Source organism: Rhopalosiphum maidis, chromosome 1, assembly GCF_003676215.2.
Source record: "Rhopalosiphum maidis isolate BTI-1 chromosome 1, ASM367621v3, whole genome shotgun sequence".
Classification (NCBI taxonomy): Eukaryota; Metazoa; Arthropoda; class Insecta; order Hemiptera; family Aphididae; genus Rhopalosiphum; species Rhopalosiphum maidis.
Genome location: NC_040877.1, coordinates 5325233 through 5345739, shown reverse-complemented (window position 1 = coordinate 5345739; position 20507 = coordinate 5325233). Strand labels below are relative to the sequence as shown.

Below are 20507 nucleotides of genomic sequence, written 5' to 3'. Positions count from 1 at the left end.
TAAGTATATTTTATTACCTAAATATTTGTATTGTTGTTACAGTAATATATTTTATTATTAGTTATACCTACACCTACAGTAGAATACATTTTTTCTAAGATATTGTATTTATTTAAAGATAAATAATAATAGAGCAACTGATCGCGCTTTTGACGTACTTGTCAAATGACTGCTTGACTTGCAGCTTTTACAGACGTGATTGTACTTACCTTTTTTTATAATAGGGTCATCACTCATCAGTTAAAATTTGAACAGCTCCTGAATCTTGTTTTATAGTTCATCGTCACTTAATTATTAAAACATCAAAACGTCTGCATTTCATACACCGTTATATGAAACAATACAATATAATAAATAATGATATGTGCAAAATTTTCAAATCTCCACGAATATATTTTCTTATATAAAAATTATCAATATTGTTATTCTTTGTTAAAATATTTAATTTTATTGAAATTTCAACTTCAAATATGTATGAAAAAAGAATGCTATTTATATATTATATATATATATCAGGGGTGGCAAACATGACTATGTACGCGAGCCACATATATAAATGTAATTATATCAAGAGCCAAATTATCTAATCTGTACTTTTATACCACAAAATTAATAAAGATAGCTAACATCGAATTAACATATCAAATTATGAAATATGAAATTATAAAATAATAATAATAATAAAAATGTTTCTTTTTATAAATGTATGCAAAAAAAAATTAAAATTTTGGCTTTTGTAAATAAGACCGCAAGCCACATACGCCGATGAAGAGAACCGCAATTTGGCAACCCCTGATATATATTAGATTTTTACATTCAATAAGAGTTACTTATGAGAAACATAAGTAACATATATTTATAACATTTGATACATTTTTTATATAAATATTGTACGTCATGCTCGCATTATAAAATTGATCATTACAAAAATATACACTCAATACTTTTCAACTCTATCCAAATTATTATATAATACTAAAATGACACATAACAGGCAGTTCGGAATTAACCATCATCAAGAGCGAACTTCATTAGGTATACAATAATTATTGTTATCTTCAGTAAAGTACCATTTTAAATTTATTAAATATTACTCTAGATACATAAACCAAACGTTCAAACGTGTCTTTTTTTATTAATAAAAAACCGCTTGTCCAAGTGCTTAGACCTCCGCCGGCCACGTAAAACTGATTCATAAAGAATAGAAATTTCTGTCTACAGTATAAACAATATTGTCATAAGGTTATTCCAACCAAGTTCACCTTGTTTTAAATTTTCAAACTTGTGTGATTATATATACATCAAATACGCGGGTGACGTGACGGTAAGCAGGTACATTAGAACTCTGATATATTGCCAACGCAACGGCTAGCGAGTGTGTAAACTTAACAATAATTTATAATATTTATTTATTGATGTTCATGATAAAATTTATATTTTTGGAGTAATAGAGCATAGAAATAAAAATAGTATATTAAATTATCCAGTCTACGTAATCGGTGTATTAATATCTAAAATCTAAAATGTTATTACAATTTACAATATTTACAACAATAATAAAATTGATCTTCAATGTCTAAAAGTGATTACAAAGAAGACTGTTGGTGAATATTAAAGGCCGGTTGCACAAAACTATATTGGTTCAATAAATTGAGTTATTGAATCGATACAAATTAAAATACGTTGCACAGAGCCAATAATTGAATCAATAATTTATCGACTGTCAGTCACTATTGATTCATTAATTTATAGGCTCCATTTTGGTCCAATAAGTTTTATCGGTTCAATAAAATAAAACTAATGAAAGTTTATCAACATAATAATGGGATATTTATTTTTTATTATTATTGAATACAATTTCAACTCGCATATAATTTTATATTCACAAATATAATAAATATAATATAATAAAATAATATAAACAATGATTTTTGCAACGGTTTTTAATGTTTATCCATCGAAAAAATATTTTATCAAGCCGATAAAACTTATGGAGCCAATAAACTATCGGATCAATAAAATAAATATTGGATTTTTTTTGTGCAACCGTCCATAAAGAAATAAAACTATCTAATGAGCTGTTTTTAAAGTATAAATAATCTCCTTTGTAATATTTACTATGCCTACTTTTTACAGTGTATATTTTTATCGATACAACCATAATATTTTTATAATGTTTATAATAGTATATATTCAGTATTACAACGGACTATAATATATTAATATTATATCAGTATTCAATAAGTACATTGTATAATATTATCATAGTACAGTAGTCTACAGACTTGGTGTTGACATATATTGTCCAAACAATATTAATAAAACAAAAATACACCCACCTAATATTTCAGCTTTTAGGGAGGTTAGTGCACTGCTCCTGTAAATGCATTCAAGACACCAAACCAGGGATGGCGATGAATGGGACATTTCACTTGAGCCCGATAATTTTGAGAGTATTATTAAATCCGGGTTCATTTCCAATAAAGTATATTATATTGTTCTCATTAGTATTTTAATTTTCATTAGAACATAACTAAAAAAAAAAAAAAATATCGTTCAACTAAGAATATCCAGGAATTAAATTTACTTACAATTATTAATGTATTAATTTGTTTTAGCGTAAATCAAATCAATGTGTATAGTACATTTATGTTTATTATCAAAATTAATTTTGTTTATTAATAAAAGCCGTTCCCAACTGTTTGGGTTTTATGATTAAACGCGTAATATTGTCAATATCGATAAGAAAAAAATACCGACTAACCTGTCGTCACCGTATGCCCACTATTAATTGTATATGCAATATAATTATTATTATTATTTAAAATTATTCATAATACAATTCTCGAGTCTTACTATTTTTGTTACTTGTTTTTAATTTTGTTATTATCATTTCTTTGGTGATAAAACGATCACAAACTCACAAATCATTCCAAGAACGACAACGGAAGGTGAAAACTGAAAACAACGTGGTTATTTATTCGTATTTCGTAAGTACACTACTTTAATAATACTTAAACAGTTTTATCTGAATTACACAATAGTACAATTACTATGATTCATGGAACGCGATTTATTTGACGTGGATAAACGATTAGAAAAACCCTGATGAAAAACAGTGGATAAGTGGTATATTATTGTGGTATCTTCCTATAGTTTACATTAGTTGTAGAAACACAAAACGCTAAAAATAATTTTAAGTTCGTCGAATTCTAAAAAAAAATAAGTATGGGTTAGGTTTTACAATTTAGTGTTAATATTAAAAGCTAAAAATAATATTTTAAAATAAAAATTTAGTATTTGTATAACATACTATTTCAAGAAAATAATAGATTTCATTGTCATCATATAGAATTTGTATGTTGTATTGTTGTATCACAATTAATTAAATTATTTAAAACGCCAATCTATTTGTTTTAATTTATACTTAATTTTAAGGAGATTCAACTGCATTTTATGCTTTCTATTAAAGTTGAAAATAAATTTATTTTATACCAAATTTACTGATTATATTTTAATCATCGGATAAAATTACTTTGATAAAACATAATTTAACTTGTCGTGAAGTTAACTTGAAAATTAATTTTTTACTATTTTGAAATGAGTTCTTAAACACTTAAAAATGAGATTATTAAATATTTAAAATGACAAAAAATGAATTTGCGTATAACTTTTCCTTGATCTTTGGTTTGTTTTTTGTTTAATTGAAATTATTCTAATAAAAATCGATTTTCTCAAAATATATATAAATATTTATGTTTTAATTATGTAAAAAGTAAAAATTTGAAACTTTCAAATTCAATACATAGTAACTAATATCTTACATTTAATATCAAAAAATTATAAACTAAAATAAAATCTTAAGTCATAAAACAACTTAAATAATTTTTAGATTTTAACGGTATATTTGATATATTTTATAGTATGCATTTTTAATTACAACATTTTAAATATGGAATTATATTTATATGCATAGAAGTGATTATTTTATAATTTTATTTTTATTTATAAGTGCAAGTTTACATAGCATATTATACTTGTAAGTATAATGCTTTTGTATTTTATGATTTTTTGGAACTTTATGTCTAAACAGGCAAAAAGCATATTATTATATTAAAATGTATTTTTTATCATTTATAGTTAAAAGCATTGTTCTAATTTTCGAAGCTAATATACCTCTAACAGTTTTTTTTTAATGTTTCAGTTTTTGGCTTCTGTGATACATCTAAATGTTAACCTACAAAGATGTCCACTTATTGTATACACTTCCGGTTATTGGCGTGTTATCATTAATTGCTCGACCATTTATCAACCGTTTGGAAATTTTTAAAATTGCATTCATAAGTGCCATAGGTTTAGTGTACACAACACCATTGAACAACTATATCTTCTACAGGAAAGGCAGGTCATATGCACCCGAAGACATTTTAGGCGTTATTGGACATGTACCTATTGAAGAGTACGTGTTTTTTGTTGTACAAACCGTTCTGACATCGCTGTGGGCTTTGCTCTGTGTCCGATGGTCAACTCCGTGCTTAAATTTCAACTATGACAAACACAGCTACCAATTGATTCGGTGGATACCGATCGCGTTTTTAGCCATAGCCACGGTCGTAGGTTATATAATTGCTATTCCCGGACAGTCAACCTTTTACTTGGGATGTGTACTATGGTGGGTATCTCCGGTGGTTATATTCATGTGGTATGGAGCCGGAAATTTTTTCATAAAAAAAATAATACCGTGTACTTTTGCGATCGTGGTTCCTACGTTGTACCTGTGTTGGATAGATCAAATAGCCCTTAAGGAAAACATTTGGCATATAAACGAAAAGACAATGTTAAATATTATATTCGTTGCCGAAGACTTGCCATTTGAAGAAGCAATATTTTTCTTAATATCAAATGTTATCGTTGTCTTGGCAGGTTGTTGTTTCGATAAAGCCCGCGGTATGATAGAGACGTACACATTGGAATATCCACAGCGATTTACTATTAATTGGGCGTTTATACGTCAACTGTTCTGGGCATTCACGACATCAGAATATAATATGCTACAGATCGTGACGGGAGATATAAAAGAGAGTATTGGTGTTATTGCAACCGCTTCAAAATCATTCACCGCTGCCAGTTTTCTTTTTCAATCCGGTAAGAGTTTGTAAGGATAATAATACTGAATAATGTGGTAGGAGGAATGAATCCCCTAAAATATATTTTTAAAACAAGGACATAGAAGGGTCATCTTATATGCTATTGTACAGTGACCTATAAAATATAATTTATTAAATTATTCATAAGTTTATTATTTTTTGTACTTACAAGATATTTAAATGACTTGTAAATCGTCTACAATATATGGATTAATATAAAGTTATTTTAAATTATAGATATTCGATTACAATTTGATACAATTTAGTGTATGCAAAATACAAATTGAATTAAATCGATTAAACAATTTCAATTTTAATAGACGAGAAATTTTAATGTTAAATTGAATAATTATAATCGCATAATCATATTTAAATTAAGATTTATTAAATTATTTACTCGTTTATTTGTTTTTATAAATTTTCTTATATATATTTATTAATACGATTGTGTTTTAAAATATGTAATGTTGTTTCTAATAAAAAATGTTTTTTATTTAGGAATTCGATTGGATTTAATAATTTTGTACTCATTTTGTCGTGTAACGGATGATATGATTGATAACGAGTTGGATGTCGAAAAGAAAAAGCGAAAATTTGAATTAACCAACAATTTTATCAACGAATTATTTCATGATAGAAAGTCAGATTATGATGTCGGAACAAAACCACAAAAATTGAATATCGATTGGACGAAATATGAATCCGGACTGACTGACGTGGAGATGTCGTGTTTTCGCGCATTATCGAGAATCGCATTTTATTTGCCCCGTAAGCCTTTTGAAGAGTTACTCGCAGGTTACAAATGGGATATTGAGGGTAGGTTAATCAGAAATGAAGACGATTTATTATTATACTCCACGTATGTGGCTGGAAGCGTCGGTGCGTTATGTGTATATGTGATGATGTACAGGTGTGATAACGATAAATTTGAACTTGTCGAAAACTACGATTATGTCATAAAAAAAGCATATCAAATGGGACAAGTAAGCATAACATTTTTGTGAAAGGTTGATATACATATTAACTGTATAAACTTTTTAAGGCTTTACAACTTGTGAACATTGCTCGTGATATCGTCACTGACAGCGAAACATTGGGTCGGTGCTATATACCCACCGAATATATGGACGACGAAGACGAAGAAGTAAAAATATTATGCCAGGAAAAGAAACCAAGGTCTCTAGGTGATAAGAAGTTAAAAAAATACTCTACGAGGATGATCCATCTTGCCAACAAGCAACAGTTAGAATCGGTGGACGCTATCAAGTGTTTGCCACGAGAAACAAGAGGTTCGGTTCTTGCAACCACTGATATTTATCGAGGGCTTGTTTCTGCTATTCAGTCTAGTCCAACTTATCCTGCTAGAGCTTCATTGTCAAAATGGAATAAAATTGTAATAGGATTTTATTCTTTATATATTAAAAGCATCAAGTATATTATTTAATTCGGTTTAATGCATAAATTCTGTTTGAATTTAAATTCATAATTCACGTTGAGTAGAATACATTTACTTCTTATTATTATATATTACGTTATCATCATACTAGTCATTTTATAATTATTTTATATACTTTTTAACTATCAAAAACGTGTAATATTTAAATTTTTCAACTATTATAGTCTACCATTTTTATCATAACACAAAAAAATGAATTTTTTATGTTTAATTGTATGTCATAAGTTTTAAGAAATATTAAAAATTTATTTTATATACTTTGGCTTATATTTTCTACAGCCGTTACTGCAATTTTAAATTATGTAACTTTTAATGTCATAGAGCAATGTAGAATGTTCAATTAAATTTAAATGTAATCACATTTTTTTCTAATAGGTATGCTGCTTTAATGTTTATGTTTCAAATTACATTAATTTACTAAAGACTATAATATAGTATAAAATTACTTTTAATTTGGATATGAAAAAATTAAAAGTTTTGGTGGACGTTATGATACGTTATGACGAAATTCACTGGGAAATAATGATTTTTAACGAGATATTAATTAAAATTTAAAATGTCACGTCTGAAAGGATCGCCAATATATTGTTAAGTCTCCAAGCCTTCGAAAAATAATTTATTTTCCAGATATCGAGGAAATAAATTGTTCGAAATCTGTATAGCTGCAGGTGGAATTTAGAACACATCTGTTCTATACTAAACCATTATCATAATGTCTACAAGATGATGAAAAAAAAGAAAGAATTAATTCAAAATCGTTGAATAAGAAAAATGTGAATGCTATTCATAATAATATAATAAGTGTTATCGTGTACATCTAACAATCCATTGAGTTATACTTGTTAGAATTTCATTTTTACTTTAAAAAATAAATAAACTACCACACACGATATGATATAAAATTGATATTGTATTATGTTGGCTAGTAAATAAATATTTGTGTTATAGGTACTGCGCTAACTAAAAATAATATTATTATTTTTATGAATTATAAATAAAATGCCTATGTAGTTTGGTTGACAACGTAAATGCAAATATTTAATAAGACTAAGTTAATTAATTTATATTGTAATATTTCGACAGTGAATTGTTTTAATTTGTGTCCAATTAGTTTTTAACGTTTTTTTAAATTAGTTTTAATATAGTGTTTAAAGTTAAGTTTTCAACTAATTTATTATTTTATTTTTTTTTAAATTTTATATAATCAATACATTATATACAATGTGTGAAGAGATACTCTGTCAAATAATTAAGGAGTGGATGCAGGTCGTATGCTATAGTTAATATATAGATCAATATTATTTCACAGTAGTTGTAGTTAAAATATTTATAAATGAATAGGTGGACTTAAATAAGACTACCTATAATTATTTTAGTATATTTAAGAACTCATAAGCGTTACATCAACGTAAACATTAAGTATTAAAAAAAATTAAAAAATTAAAAAAAAAAATAAAAAAAATTAATAAATTAAGTATTTTTATTTTGATATTAACAGATCCTAGTACAAATTATTACGTGTTAGTATAACAGCCAATAACTTTACGTCAGTTATATTCGGTCGTTTTTCAATATTTAATTTATTTATTTTATGTTTAACTAGTTTAATTTTCCGCAATCACTAGGCAGCAGTATATAAAACATCTGGTGCTTTCATGTAGTAGCGCCTATGAAGACTTGAGTGCAAATAAAGTGTCAATTTAAATTATTTTAGTTTAGTCTAAAAATTATCTAATTAAATTATATAGTTTATAAATTGATTATATCTGTTCGATTGTGTGTTTATTATTATTGTTAAATTATTCCACAATATCAGAAAATCACTTGTATTTTTACAGAAAATTTTATAAAATTTCCTAAAGATGGACACGTATAACTTATGAAAATAGTAGAAAAATTTAACAGTAATATTAAAATAAATTATTTTAAATAAAAAAGATCACCAGTGCGTGCATTTGATAATAATTAAAATTTATTGTATTTTCTATTAATTTTAACTTAAATCCACTAATTCACCATAATTTCAAAGTTCAAAGTTCAAACTGTTATAGTTGAAATGCATTACATGCAATCAGATCGCGGTTAATTTGTATCATTATTATATTATAATAAACCGCGTTAATCTATTTTAAAACTACATACACAATGCAATATAGATACACATAAAAACAAAATCTTTTGAACTATTCATGAATTGTCTTGGTGGTGAAACTGTGGATAAGATTGATACTCTATTTGTACGTGTGGATTAGGCCTTAACGGGGATACCACAATAAAAAAAACGCGCCATGTGTAATACCTCATGTTTTTAAACGGCATCTAATTATGTCGTCTAATGAGCTAAGGTGGTGAGGAAATTTGCACACAACTACTTGCTTAATACATTAAATAAAATGTACATTATTGTTCCTATAAAATATTATGTCTACCATACATTCTATAAGTACACGTTATTACTATTATATGATGTGCTGTGTTCTTTAGCATAAAATTAACATTAATAGCAAACAGGTGATTTAACTTTTCATTAAACAGTTGATTATACATTTTAAAACTTCATAACTAATAGAATTAATAATTTATATTATGTATACAGCTTTTATAGAATATTTGATCATAAATTATGAATAACAAAAATATAATAACATGTTTTAATAACACACAATATAATATGGTAATAATCGTTGTGTTGCAGGTTAGGTTTTCGTTATAAGTTCACAACGTTTGAAGTGTTATTGATTGTAATCTAGATAGGAGGTGTTAATATTTTACATTTTCATTGATTAAATAATAATTGTTTTTAATTAATGGCCACATACGTAATAAATAATAATATGTAAGATTCGTAAATCTCACTAGAGTCCAAATAATATAATATATACTTTAATTTATGTATGCGGCGATATACGAGTACATAATATGTTAAAATTAGTGGGTATGATAAAATTATAGGATTGTAATAATCAAGTATTATGAACTCATTTATTTTTGTAAATTAGCAAAATACGAAAACAATAAATCATTTACGTGAATGTTTGTGCACACTTTATAAAAATCATGTGTATATAATTATTAAACATAAGACCATTGGTTATTTTGATTAGAAATCATTTTTGCATGTATCTGTACTAATATAATATAGTAACTTAAGCTAAAACTGAAATGACATGAATAAATTTACTAAAATATTAAATTCTACGTTTTAGAAAAGTATAAAAATGAAAATACGTTCAAATAAAAAATACATCAACTTCAAACTAACCAACACCTTAAAATTTAATGTATGATGATAAGTAAAATTTGGAATACGTTTATACGTGTAAAATACATATAATACATTATTGTATTCTAACTATACTCACATTAAGAAATTTAAACTTATAGTATATTTTAAAAATACATAAAAATAGTGTACTTAAAAAAAAAAATTTTGTTCATTTTGAATTATTTGAAAACATTGGCTATGAAGTTAAAGATTTAAAAAAATTATAACAAAAGTATTACAATAATAAAGTGATAAACGTTTAAAATGTATATACACATAATACATAGTGCATACATTGTTCATTATTAAAATTTGAAAAAAAACCAAAAAATCAGAAGTGCTACGAGACCGATTAAAAATGAAACACACTTTGACCATATCATGTTTACTTCAACTTTACCCTCTAAAAATCTATCACACAGTTGTTTTTCTAGCATTTTTGCACCACATAAAACTATTGGTACACCAGTGCCAGGCTGTACCGAAGCACCGACAAAGTACAAGTTTTCAAATATTTTACATTTCAAACTGGGTCTGAACCATAAAACCTGAAATAATGAATGAGACAATCCCAGTATAGACCCTTTCCATAAATTAAATTCGTTTTGCCACGTTCTCGGATCATTTATTATCTCGTGTTCGATCAAATTTCTGAAGTTGGATATTTTTAATCTTTTTTCTATTGTTTCGATTATTTGTTCCCTAGCTCTCTTCACAAGTTGATCAAAATCAATATTTGGTACATTCGATATATGTCCCACTGGTACTAAAACTACGACCGTGTCTTTTCCTTCTGGTGCTGCTGTCGGATCGATACGACTAGGTACGTTAACGTAAAACGATGGTTCGTCGGGCAGCGTATGATCCTTGAATATTTGATCAAAACTTTGTTTATATTTTTCGGCCAAAAATATGTTGTGTACTTTCAATTCAGACACAATAGTTTTCATGGACCAATAAAACGATATCGAAGAAGAGGTAAGTTCTTTTTTGCCGAGTTTTTCAGCGTATGACGTTTTTGGCAACAGTTTGTTGTACGCATATATGAGATCTGCATTACAAATTACAATGTCACTATTTACTACATCGCCGTTTACCAATTTAATTCCTTTCGCCACTCCGTTGTCGTCGACTATTATTTCTTGTACGTCGGTGTTATAATTGAACTTGGCCCCATGTTCTACAGCAATGTTTTCCAGACTCTGTAAAACTTTGTTAAAACCTCCTTTCGGATACCAAATTCCTTCTGCTATTTCAGTGTACTGCAATAAAGTATAGGGTGCCAAACCATCATACGGTGACATTCTAAAAAACATAAACACTTTCTTAATTTTTTTTTCTTTAAGAAGTACAATTAATCAATATTTTTTTATTTACCCCAAGTACATTGTCTGGAATGAAAACGCCTTTCTCATGTAGTCGCTTTTGAAATATTTACAAACTCTGTTGTAAACAGTGTCCAATAAATGCAGTTGTATTACGTCCGGTATATGTTTCGGATTAAAAAAATCATACCAATGTTGGAAATCGGTCTTGAGTGCAACTTTGACGCTCCTTTGATAGTGTACATGAGTTTCCTTTAAATAACTCAAAAAATTAATTAATGTCGATTCACCATCACCTTCATATTTTTCCAAAGAACGAGATAATTTCGATATATCTGTGGTGAGTTCGAATGTTTCGCCGTCGTGAAAATGTACGCTGTAATTAGAAGGACACTTTAGTAACTCTATATGATTTTTAATATCCTCTCCCAAATCTTCAAATGTTTCTTCAAATATCTTGGGCATCAAATACAATGATGGTCCTTGATCGAACCGATGTCCATTTTGATAAATGAGTGAACATCTTCCACCATTATATGCGTTCTTTTCATAAATTTCTACTTGAAATCCTTTTTTGCTAAGTCTAGCAGCTGCTGCTGTACCACCAACCCCAGCTCCGATGATGATAATTTTTACCACCATTTTGTCAATTATCTATAACATAATAAACATCAATATTAATACTATTTAAAAAGAGATTCGAGTTATCGAGGTTCCATTATATTTATAAAATAACAGCAGTTTATTGTCGACTTTAAGTATATTGTTTTCTATATCTTTTGTATACCTACTTAAAAATACACACACGTAGGTTTTTTTTTAATAACAAATTAAAATAATTATATATTTCATTATGCATATGTAAACTGTTAAACTAATATAGATGTACTATAAGAATAACATCTAGATTCTAGATTGTCCTGTATTTCAACTTTGTGTTCTATTATTAGCCCGACAAAAGTTATACGACCATACAGGACGCATTTTGTACTTTATATTATAATATTGTTTGTCAATATTCAGTTGAATATTCGAATCTATACTGTTCAATGGTATTTTTGGATTCATGCGGGTAGAAAATATAAAATTAATAATGTTACGTTGTTTTTGGAAACGTATAAAACGTATCAACATAAATACATAATATTGTCATTATTACACCGGTCATCGCCTAAACAAGTATAATCCCACCCGCCGTAGACAGTTTGTTGTCAAATATGTGCGTGTTGCGGACTATAATGTCTTTATAATACAATTATAAATATTATTTTTTTGTTATATTTGTACACGAGTGTCAAACGTGGAGTAAACAACACTACCACAGACATTCAGTGAAGTCGTAGTCAGTGTTTATTTCAGGGATGACCGGGAGGTAATACCCTCTATTTATCTTGTAATAACTAGTAAGTAAATGTAAGCTCATAAAATATCTTAATAGTTCATAAGTACGGAGTTATTGACCTCCATGATCCTATTACTTATGGGCTGTGTTACTGTGCAAACGATTAATTATAAATAAAAATATATAAGTGTAAAAAGCAATTTTCCTTGATCTGATTGGTTAGCTTCTACTTATTTATCAATATTTCTATATCATCCATTGATTTGGAAAACAATTGACTAAAAAATGTTTTGCATTAGAATATTGGATATAAGATCACTTTCTATAATATTAGTTAACTAATCAAATATCATAAAAATAAATTGTAAAGAGACTGTTTTAATTATGAAATAGTGTTTGTAATAATTGCAAGCTTATTTATTATATTATCGAAACAATAAATAAATTATATTTAAAATAAGTTTTAATAAAATGTATCTATGATCTATTTATTTTATAATTATATTTTTATCATATTCTGTGTATAAATAACAAGCAAATAATATGACATCATACGTCGTTATTATTGATAAGTTTATAAAAAAAAACAATTATTTATATATTATGCATATTTTAATTTAGTAAACGAAGTCGTGTAATATAATTTTTTTTATAGACTCATATGTATTATAACTTATAATTAATAGGGAACGGATTTTATTTTAAATATATATTTTTATTGGAATGAGATATTTTAAATCTGATAAAAATGTGTACGATTAACATTATTATAATTGAAATAAACACAAATTTATTTTACATATTTTTATATATTTCGTATAAATAAGTACTTTTTTTGTATGTATTTTAGTAATTTTTGATTTTTTCATTGATTTTTGACGACGATAAACATTATCTGAAACGTCTAAAACTTTAAAACAATAAGATAAGTAATTTTTTAGTTAGTTTTAAAAGAATTACATATTTGTTTATAATATTACGAAGCATAGGTACTGGACGTATTGTCGGTGTATCTACGGTTAGATCCAAAAGTCTTCCGTAACCACCACCGTATTAATGTACCAATTTTGCATATACATTACGCCGTACTAAATTTATGATAACATTTAAAAACAAAAAGTTAGATACTTGAAATACAGAACTTAATGGAGACTGTTGTTGTGTTGTTCCTAATTTAACGGAGAGCATCTCAATAGCTTCTTATGGATCAAATTGTATTTTTTCTAGAGAAAGTCGTGATCCGTGTACAACCGCTTATAGGAATGTTACCACGGCGATACTATATTAATCGGATGCAAATGGTTGTCAGATAGTTTACCACGTACATCAATGTACCTCAATTCTATCGAAAAATGTAGAGCAGGTTTTTTTTGTCATTCATTTACACGTCGCACCAATATTATTGTAATTACTACTATTTTAATCGTGGCTTTTTTTAGCTCAAAAACATGCAAATTTTTAGTATCTTTTAGAGTGATCAATTTTCGAAAGATTTATTTTGTGTATTTTGTTAGCACACTTTAATAAAATAATTGGTATGGATTTAGAATATTATTAAAATTCAACTTACTTCAATTATTATTTTATGATTAGAATATTATGTGGTTATTACGTGGTCAAAATTTAAACGCTGTCTATCACTGATACAGTAGATTAGTGACAGATTAATACCAAACTGGAGAATTTAAGAGGATTTAGATGTCAATAATATATAGACAAGACACTTAGTTATAGCGAGTACAAAACGTATATTGAAATAAAATATTAATATAATATATTTTCCTTTACCTATTACCTGGTAGCAATACACGAAGCAAGCAAAAAAACGAGACCACTTCGGCACACATGTATCAGTAGTATTTTATTAAAATGTTGAATTAAAATTTTCAAAGAACAAGGGGCTAATTACACAAAAATTAGAAATATGAAAAAAATCAGTTAAATTAAAATTAAAACGTTTTTTGTAGGTACTTCAAAGATTTATGTTAACAAATAATAAAATAATATGATTTATTTCACCTACGCTCTATATTTTTTGTATTCAATTGATCTTTTTTTTTATAATAAACCGTAAAAAAATAGTACATGCGCATACATTTATTGCATTTATATAATGATAATTATTTAGATTTAAAGTGGTTTCCATAATTTCTCCTCCATTTTCAAACTTTTTAAATTGTATTTAAATAAGTGCATGTTTATAATTATTTCCGTTTATTCACTGTAGAGATGGTCTAAAAGTATTCAAGTTATTTCATATAAGTGTTATTATTTTCATTCAAATTAGTTTTCTAAATTATTATTAGTCTTAAAGTAAAAATATAAATCCTCATAATTGCAACCATGTTAGTAAATATATTTTCTGAATTATTAAATGTAAGATGTTTGATTCATTAAACTTAAAATTATTATACTATTGTTGAAATATACAATTTATATTAATATTATTATTCTCTGTCTTATTAAGTTGAGTAATACTATTAAAATATTTTCTGTTTAAATAAACACAATATAGTATACAAATATTAAAAATATAATATAATAGTCGTATATAATAATATACATTATAATTTGTATACGTTTTATCATTTTTTAATAAATATCGAACTCCTAAACAGTAGTTAATAAATGAAACAAAAAATTATTAAAATATAGTTAAATGTTAAATAAAGTATAAGTATGGTTTTTAAACACATTTTAAACTATTATGTGATATATAGACCGATTCCAAGATCATAAAAATGCATATTTAAAGTATTATTATAAACGGTGTTTTCCAATTGCATGGATGGTTTTCTGATGACGGAATCATGTTTCGTGTATAGTTTTTTTTCCATAGAACTTATTCGTGAACAATATATTAAGCAACATATAATATATAATTAAAATTAACAAATTTAAATAAATAATAGTAGACATTTTCAAATATTTGGGTAACCATTTTTAAAATTTTGTATAATCAGTCTGAGGATGTTTACTATTATCTCGTATTATTTTATAGATTTATTATTATTATTATTATTATTATTATTATTAATAATATAATTATAATATTTTATTATAAACTAATTCTACAAAGAAAAAACGTATGTTACAGTTAGTCCGAACCTATAATTTTTTATATGTGCTCGCAACTCAGTTTTGTCGCAAAAAAACTGCGCATGTAAATAGTTTATATTTTTCTTTTGTTCTGGCGAATGTATAGTATAAACATTTTAAACTATCAATAGAAACACGGAATATTATTGTCAAAACATCGAAAATTAATTTACAAAATATTTAATATCATGATGATTATGGTATTACCGTAAATATTTTGATAACTGTTATACATTTATAAATTACTCGTGAGTGTAATTATTTAAGCAAAGATGTACGTATTGCAACATTAAATACGTATTATTAAAAAAAAAATTGATGTACCTATATCGCAACTCGCTGTTTTTACGAACGAGGTAAAATTATCACTATTTTATTACCGAATTATTGTTCAATATTTTTTACAATAACTTTCTTTTTTAATATTGAGAATATTGAGTTTACAAGTTGTAGTTATGTAAATATTTACACTATCTTTTTTAATTTTTCAGACTTTATAAGACGTCAAAAATGTTAAGTTATGCGCACATACATACACTCTTCCAGCTATCGGTGTATTAACACTAATAACGCTGCCATTTATCAATCTCTGGGAGATGTAGAAGATCACATTCATAACCGCCATAGCACTTATTTACACGACACCATATTACAACTACAGTATCTTCAACGGAGCCAGGTCGTATTCCCCCGAACGAGTGTTAGCCGTCATAGGAAACGTACCCGTCGAAGAGCACTTGTCAGTTGTCCTGCAGATCGCGTTAATTTCGCTTTGAGCTTTGCTTTCATTTACGTTCATAACAGCCGCTATGTTTGTGTTGGCGGGAAATTGTTACGACAAAGCGTACGGGATGATCGTAACTTTTTCGTTGATATTCCCGCATCAGTTTAGTTCGAGTTGGAAATTCATCAGTCAAATGTATAAAGCGTTCGAGACTTCGGAATATTCTATGCCATCTATTGTCACAGAAGATTTAAAAATATGTATTAAAGTACTAGATACTTCAAATATATTTGGTACTTCTAATTATTTACTTCACATTGGTAAGTTATCATAAAGATCAAATGTTTAGTGTAAACAACAGTATTTATTATATTTAATGCAATATATAATATAATACTATTATTGTCACAAACAGAGTAACATATTTTTCTTACTGAGTACTAACTAACTTTTTGTGTTATGAAAATAAATATGGATTTGTAGATGTACTTTAGTTGTTTTGATAATGGCTCTTAAATAATAATAAATCAAAAAATTATACTGATATATTTTAGATTCTGAGAGGAAATATGCATATAAAGATTTGTAATGATGTACGAGAAAAAATATATTTGATTTTAAACTTCAATATATTTCCTGGTAGTAAAGTGAATTTAGTTGATACTTTTGGGTGGTCAAAATCAAGTAAATAACTGTGGGAGACGTGTTAAATTTTAATTAAATAATTATATTATTGTACATAATAAAGAATCTACACGAAAACGGTATATTTCAGTATATCACCTTGTACCACTAACCATATTTCATGTTATATTTTTCGATATTGCTATTAAAGTAATTTATTTTTACTATTATTCAATTAGTCATTACTGGAAACAAAACATTTGAAATGTTCATTGTGTATATAAAATATATTAATGTACATAACAGTTTTAAGTCCCCGTGAACATTTTTAAATTATAACAAATATATATGAGAATCTTGTTTTATACTTTAAAATCATAGATAGGTATATAAGGCATTTTTTTTTATGAATTTTATAGTGTATATTTTTAATTTAGCAACGCGATTGGATCTTATAATAATTTATGCGATTGGTCGTATTACGGATAACGTCATGATTGATGATACTTCGATATCTAATGCGGAAAAAAGAAAACTCAAATTAAAACTTGCATACAATTTCCTTAAATTACAATTCTCTGACAGAAAATCAGATTACGATGTTAAATCAAAACCACATGAAGTGGACAAATACGAATCAGTTCTGACCGACGATGAATTATCTAGTTTTCGATAATTATCTAGAATTACATTTTTTTTACCTCGTAAGCCATTTGAAGAGATACTAGAAGGTTACGATATGGATATGAGTGATACGTTATATCGGAACGAAAATGATTTACTAACATATAACAAAAACGTAGCTGGAAGTTATGCTGCATTGTTTATTTATGAAGTCATATACAGATACAATACTGGCAAATATGAATTCATTGAAAAGAACGATTTTTTAATTAAAAAATTGTATCAAATATGAAATGTAAGTTATTTTTAACAATATTATTATTTTATTTTTATTGGTAGGTATATGTGTGCATTCTTTTTTAAGGGTCTACAGTTTGTAAATATTGCCCGAGATATTGTCATCGACAACGAGAAATTGGGTCGTTGCTAGATTATTACTGAATTTATGGATGACGGAATACAAGAACTAAGAATGTTATGTAAAGAAAAAAATCAAAAGTTGCAAATATACGCTAAAACGTTGATAAAAATAGCTGACAAACATCAATTCGAAGCTGTGGGTGCAATCAAATGTTTGCCGCGAGAATTGAGACTTTTAATTTTAACATCTATTGAGATATATCGAGGCCTCATTTATTGTATCCAATCTTGTCCATCATTTCCGAATAAAGCAAAGAATTAAAGTTGCATAAATGTATGATAATACTCAAAGGACTTTACATTCAAAGCATAAATTACGTGGTATAAGTTTATGTTTAAATATAAATTGTATTATAATTTATATTATATGGAGTTATTAAAACAGAAATATTAGGTTTTTTCACTAAGTATAAAAACATTTTATAATAAATTTATTAAACCTATTTATCATAAAAATGGTCACTAATATATTTTATAATTTATGACTTTAACTTTTTATTTTATTCATTATAATTTATAGTATCATAGAATTAATCGTTAAGAAATACAATTATACAATAAAACTACCTAGGTATAAAAGTATCGTGTATTCTGTTCGGTCTTAAAATTCATTGACATTTATAATAGACGAAGTTGATACGTATTAGTTTTGTCTGAATTTTCTAACAATACGCTTTTATTATTGAAATGGAAAGATTTTGTGATAATATTTATAAGTATTAACATTATAAGCACTCGGTATATTGAAACCATGAAAAACCTTAGGTTATGTAAAAATAATGGGAGTTAATCAAAGAATAGTTAAATATATATTTTATAGTATAATTAATTTGAATAGCCTGGTCTCATTAACAGACAATATTATATTATCTCTTAAGGTGTAGAATTATTTTGTATTCTTGAATAATTCAATAATTTTACCTTTAGTTAATGTATTATTTATTTATCTAGTGAGTTTATATAGATAGTTATACTATATGTTATTATTTTTTTTTTATACTCAAATAACTAAACAGATATTTCTTATAATTTATATATTTTATGCATGCCATAAATAGTACCTACCGGCTACCTTTCATTGATGTAACTAGGATTTAATAGTTGCAGAGACTAGATGAGTTTTAGAAAACTAATGATCGAAGTAGGATACAGGGGCGACGACCCCACATTCTCAGCATGATAGTCATTATAGTCATTGGGTTTAATAGTACTAGATCAAATTTTAATTTTATTAACCAGAGTTAAAATTTCCCCACCAACAAAACTCTAAGTATAGTCTCAACATATCAAAAAAGTATAAATTGTTATTTAGCGTAAGAACGCCACGAATTGAAAATATAATATAACTTTGAATTTTATTTTTGGTTAGTAAATTAAAAATCATACTTTATTGAATTGATTAAACATCATATTGAGCTAATTGTTTACTTTTACTATTCGAAAAAAGTCATAACTCATATTGATGCATTTTGAGTTACAGTAGTCTTGTTCTATAAGTTATTTTAATCAAAAATTATTTTAAACGTCGAACCCATTGCAACATTTTGTTTTATGCCAGAATTTGGTTTTTATTTAGGAAACTTATTGAGAGGCTAAATATGTGTATTAGAAGGTCCACCTCCTCCCCCTTCACTAATTACGCCAATGCTACTTAAATGGACTTTCATTGAACTATGATTAATGTGAAGTATATAGGTTAATCACTTGCATGCCTAGATAACTATGCCTATTCAATAGTCATATGTGTTTACTATTTTTATTGTTTAATTACAAAATAAAGTCTTATATATTTGTTGTAAACTATTATAACTTATCCTAAAACATCTAATATTTATCATATTAATGTTTTAATTTTTGATTTATCGATACTTTAATAGTCAACATTTTGACCTGACGATATTTTATATCTGTCATGTGTAATAATATGAAATTATAAGTTTAAAGGAACAATATTTTAAGAGATTAAAATAATGTAGCACTTACTTTTTCATTTAATGTACAATAAAAATAAATTGCTTAATAATGTTTGATAATTTATTTTTACTTTTTAAATTAAGATTATTTTATTTACCCGTCTGCTATATACAGAGTGTCCCGCGAGGATTTACCCATTGCTATATCTCCTGAAATAATGGAGATATCATAATTCTGGTATTTTTATTCACAGGGACAAGAACTACAAACATTTCATGTTTTAATTTATTTTTATGTTTTAGTAAAAAAGTTAAAAAATGTATTTTTTTATTTAATTATTTAAAAAAAAATTGAAGATAGCCATTTTGTAGAATTTTTTTTTTCTGAAAATATTGACGTTTTAACATTTTAATTTTATCAATTTCCCGATTTTTAATATTTTTTCTAATTTCGAAAAAACTGCGAAATTATTATGTTTATGTCTTGTCAAAAAATGGGACAAGATAATAATATCAAAACATTAAACTAGGTATTTAAATTGTGGATTATGCCATACTCAAATTACCA

General features: G+C 26.3%; 2 protein-coding genes and 1 pseudogene across 4 annotated transcripts in view; 2 read left to right on the top strand and 1 right to left on the bottom strand.

Moving 5' to 3' along the window:
- The first annotated feature begins 4229 nt into the window (after window positions 1-4229).
- LOC113548676 (bifunctional lycopene cyclase/phytoene synthase-like) lies at window positions 4230-6688 on the top strand. The gene is made up of 3 exons (XM_026949680.1): window positions 4230-5145; window positions 5646-6130; window positions 6190-6688. Exons 1-3 carry the CDS (start codon window positions 4230-4232, stop codon window positions 6589-6591), a joined length of 1803 nt encoding a protein of 600 aa, XP_026805481.1. The 3' UTR covers window positions 6592-6688.
- A 3421-nt stretch (window positions 6689-10109) lies between these two features.
- LOC113549968 (phytoene desaturase-like) overlaps window positions 10110-20507 on the bottom strand; it is a 36015-nt gene continuing 25617 nt past the window's right edge. For all 3 annotated transcript variants that reach the window (XM_026951519.1, XM_026951520.1, XM_026951521.1), the window contains 2 exons: window positions 11246-11847; window positions 10110-11173 (listed from right to left, as the gene is read on the bottom strand). In XM_026951519.1, the coding sequence (XP_026807320.1) occupies window positions 10174-11173; window positions 11246-11835 (1590 nt within the window). In that variant the 5' untranslated portion in view covers window positions 11836-11847 and the 3' untranslated portion in view covers window positions 10110-10173. The remainder of the gene's footprint in view (window positions 11174-11245; window positions 11848-20507) is intronic.
- On the top strand, window positions 14879-18353 carry LOC113555425 (annotated as a pseudogene).